Source organism: Quercus lobata, chromosome 2, assembly GCF_001633185.2.
Source record: "Quercus lobata isolate SW786 chromosome 2, ValleyOak3.0 Primary Assembly, whole genome shotgun sequence".
Taxonomy (NCBI): domain Eukaryota; kingdom Viridiplantae; phylum Streptophyta; class Magnoliopsida; order Fagales; family Fagaceae; genus Quercus; species Quercus lobata.
Window position 1 is genome coordinate 30953852 of NC_044905.1, and position 4428 is coordinate 30958279.

Here is a 4428-nt window from a genome sequence, read left to right on the forward strand (position 1 = left end):
GGTGGAGGATGGTGGCAGCGGTGAGGCCTTGCACCATGGCACTGTGAGAGAGAGAGATAGAGAATGAGAAAGCGAGAAAGAGTCCAACGAGAGAGAAAATGAGAAAAAAAATGATTTTTTTTTAATAGTAGTTTTCTTAATTTTTTTTAATTACAAAAATTAAAAAAAAAAGAGCCAAAATGATGTTATTTTGACTCACTTAACGGCAGTAGGTAACTGAGGTCTAATGAAGTACTGAATTGATAACAATTGAAAATTAGAGAACTAAAATGACAAAACTGAAAATTAAAGGATTGAAATGAAAAAAGTCTGAAAGGTAGAGAGTTAGCTTTGAATTTTTGCAATTTTTTTTTTAATAGTAGATTTCTTAATTTTTTTTAATTACAAAAAAAAAAAAAGAAAAGAAGCCAAAACGACGTTATTTTAACTCACTTAACGGCAGTTAATAACTGAGGTCTAACGAAGTACCAAATTAATAATAATTGAAAGTTAGAGGACTAAAATGACAAAACTGAAAATGAGAGGATTGAAATGAAAAAAAAGTCTGAAAGGGTTCGCTTTGAATTTTTGCAAAAAAAAAAAAAAAAAAAAAAGGTTTGGTCGTTCACAACATTTGGCGCGAAAATTAGCAGTGTGTATATATTAGGGTTTCGTTGATTTTGAAACTTGGGGGTTTCTCATCGTTGTTTTGACTTTTGAATAGATGTAGAAATGGCTTCGTCACCTCCTTTATCACCACCATCACCATCTTCAACACTCGGGAAGTTATCCCCTGTGGTCGTCTTCGCTCATGGTGCTGGTGCTCCTTCCTCTTCTGATTGGATGATTAGGTAACTCTTCAATTCTCTAATTTTTTTTCCCCTTTTTCTCTCATCTTATTCTTACTTTGTCAAAGCTGGTAATTTAAACCTCTTTAATAGGAGAAGTATGTTATGTATTGAAAACCCATTAATGGGGTTTCAGAGTAAGTATAGTTTGGTGGGTCTATGAACTGTGATATGGTTTAATTATTTTTTGGGGCATTGGTCTTTCACACTCTAATTTCATTGCACAACCCCAGTAGTTGATTTTGTGTTTTATTGGACGTTGTGCTTTAATTTGTGTTTTAGAAATCACTAATTGCTTTTGTTAAGAAAGGAGGAAAGAATAATATGTATAGATTATAGTTAGCTCAAATGATAAAGTTTCTTGTCAGTGAAATAACGAGCATCCAGTTTACACCAGAATGAAACACATTGATGTCTTGGCCTGATGGTAAAGACATTTATCATGATGGGACATCATAGTTTCAATTCTTGTCATGTGTGTGTGTATTTGTATATATCACAGAATTTGTAGTAGTAGTAGTTCCTATAGTTGTGTTTAAAAAATTGAAAATTTAAGCTACTTGTTTTTATGCAGATGGAAAGAAAAGTTGGGCAAGGCGCTGAATGCTGTGGAAGTAGTTACTTTTGACTACCCTTGTGAGTTTCTTGATCAATTACTGTGTTACTTTTGTTTTCCCTTTTTCTGGTCTTTATGTTCCTGAAGTTCTTTTGGGATATCAAAAAAATCATATAGTTTTTGGGGTAGAGTCTTTCTTTGGTATTTAATATGTTCAGGGCACTTGTAGCTTACTGGCTGTTTCTCAATAAAAGCAATTTAAGTAATGCATGAAGTCAGTTGTGTCTAAAATGTATCCTTTAAATTAAATATAATGGGGTTGACTCTTGGCAGACATTTCTGGTGGGAAACGAAGGGCTCCCCCCAAGGCAGAAAAATTGGTTGAGTTTCACTCAGATATTGTTAAAAAGACCGTTGCTAAGTACCCTGGGCATCCGCTGATTTTGGCAGGGAAATCCATGGGATCAAGGTAGTAATAAAATTACTTGAATGCCAATTCTCAAATGCTTTTACACTGATAAAAGTCTCTCTACTTCCAAACTTTTTTTTTTTTTTTTAAACTTTGTAAATAGGAGAGGGTCATAGTATTATCATTTAACCTGTGCAAGTCAATTAGTTTAGGATACTTATGTTGATGCATTTTGATGTGCATGCTTTCAGAAAGTACTGCTATTGATACCTCTGCAAGTCAATCAAACCAGAAACTCTATTGTGGATCAATCAGATATTATTCCATCATAGCTTAAAATATTGGCATTGATCTTTGCAACCTATCCTAGGTACATCTTAGATGGGGTATGTGCTTTATAGTAGAAGTTTGAATTCTTTAGGTGGGGCAATGGATCAATTTGCAGATTTGTTTGTGGAATGAATCTCGTTTGTTTTGGAGGAGTAAATTGTATACAAACAAAGGCCAATGATGGTACTATTATGGTAACTTGTGCTTCTGTGCAATGCAATTTGAAATTGAAAGTTTGTATGACAGTGAAGTCAAATAGTGTTACATATCATATTTTCTGCTGCGTATTGTACTTTTTCTCTCTTTATGAGTTTTCAATTTTATATTTTTTTAGAGTCAGCTGCATGGTGGCTTGTGAGGAAGATATTGGTGCTTCAGCAATAGTTTGCTTGGGATACCCGCTAAAGGTTTTTCATTCTTTAATAAGTTTGTACATATTTCTTATATGTTATCTTCATGCATTAGTAAAGTATAATGGTGCATTAAGTAAAACAATGTAGCTGACAAGTGAAAACCAGCTGAGAGGAAGAGAAAATCTGTATTCACTGGACCCAATTGGTTCTCACAATATGGTTCATATGAAGAGTCAATAGTGAGCTATTCAACAATCCTGCTATTACTGTCTATGTTGATGGAAGAGTGACATATTAAAAAATTATCACAATAAGCTGAACATTCCTGGGAACTACGTTCTGCAAAGGGGACCACTGCTTGAATTATTATTGGTTTTAACTTATTGTGTAAATATATGGGTTAGGCTGGACATCTTTTGAAGGAATCATGAATATATGATCAATTGATGGAATTTTAGTGTTTTTTATACCTTATATCTTGACATTCTACTATGCCTTTCTAGGAAATTTGAAATGTAATGGGGAATTATGAAAATGTTAGCACTCAGCATACTCCTTAGCAAGTGAATATTTCACTTTCTTGATATAGGTGTGTTCCCCTTTGCACATTACCATTTCCATGCTATATTGCTAGTTCCCATTTAGTATGGTGTTGATGAGTTGTCCCTTTGAGGCTGTCATACACAAACATTCCTCCTTAGAGGTAAATCAGGCATGTCTTGGGTTGAAAATAACCCATTTATCCAATGGAGAGCATTAGTTTACTTCTGTGATATCAATGACAAGGCAAAATTGTCAATACTTAGAATAATTAAATTTAACATAGTTGCCTTTTTATACAGGGGATGAATGGAGCTGTGCGAGATGAAACGCTGTTGCAAGTTACGGTTCCTATAATGTTTGTACAGGTGTTGTCTTCTACAAACACTATGGTGCCTTTTGAAATTAAATCACACTCGTTGCTAATCTACTGCTAACCTACCAATTATGTTTATACCTGTGACAACAAATTCCAGTCCCCGTAATTGCATAATTTTGAGTAACTGTATAGCTTTGTAATGATCTGAGTACTTTTTCATATATCTGTTTGTAGACTATCATAGAGAGCATTGTCAGGTTATTTGTTTTTTTGTATTTAAATACTTATTATGGTATTATCTAAGTCTCATTGAATTAAAGTTTTTATTATTAAACATGCTTCTTGTATATTATTCTCTCTTATGCTTATGCAGTATGTAAGGCTATGATCATGTTCCATGTAGGGTAGCAAAGACACTCTGTGTCCACTGGAAAAGCTGGAAGCTGTTCGTAAGAAGTTGAAACCAAGTATTGGTTTGCATGTAATTGATGGTGGTGACCACTCCTTCAAGATTGGAAAGAAGCACCTTCAAACCAAGGGGTCAACCCAAGATGCAGCTGAAGATCTTGCTGTTCAGGCCATTGCAGCATTTTTATCCAAGTCTACTGGAGCAAGTTAATATCTTTTGAACGCAATATCAAGGGTTGTATAATTTGTCTATATTTTGCTTCATCAATTTTCTTTTGATCAATGGCTTCATGCCTTATGTAATGCTGATTATTTATATTTAATGAAGTACCACTCAGTTTTAATCTTCTATTTTATTTAGGGGCATGCTTTCCTTATCACCTTTTTTTCATGCTTTTGTAATCACTTAAAAGCATTGTAATGCTTGCAGGTATATGTTGTTCCTACCTATCAAAAAGGTATATGTTGTTCCTGTTTTTTCACGAGCATGGTATTGAATTTACATAACTATTCCTGGCCCAAAAATCTGCATGTCTTCTATACCATCTAATATTTGGAAAATTTTTGGAGGTATTTAATGAATACTTGTACCAAGATTATCTCTGACTTGTGAATTGGTCCAACTATATTGTCAGAGATTCACATATCTTCTGATAGTCATTTGTTTTTATCTGTTTTGGCCTTTC

At 33.9% G+C, this 4428-nt stretch overlaps 1 protein-coding gene across 1 annotated transcript; it reads left to right on the forward strand.

Annotated features, from left to right (window-relative positions):
- The first annotated feature begins 594 nt into the window (after nt 1–594).
- Nucleotides 595–4098, forward strand: LOC115975312 (KAT8 regulatory NSL complex subunit 3). Its single transcript, XM_031096044.1, has 6 exons — nt 595–830; nt 1402–1463; nt 1717–1852; nt 2457–2529; nt 3318–3383; nt 3738–4098. Exons 1-6 carry the CDS (start codon nt 712–714, stop codon nt 3951–3953), a joined length of 672 nt encoding a protein of 223 aa, XP_030951904.1. The 5' UTR covers nt 595–711; the 3' UTR covers nt 3954–4098.
- Nucleotides 4099–4428: the final 330 nt, after the last annotated feature.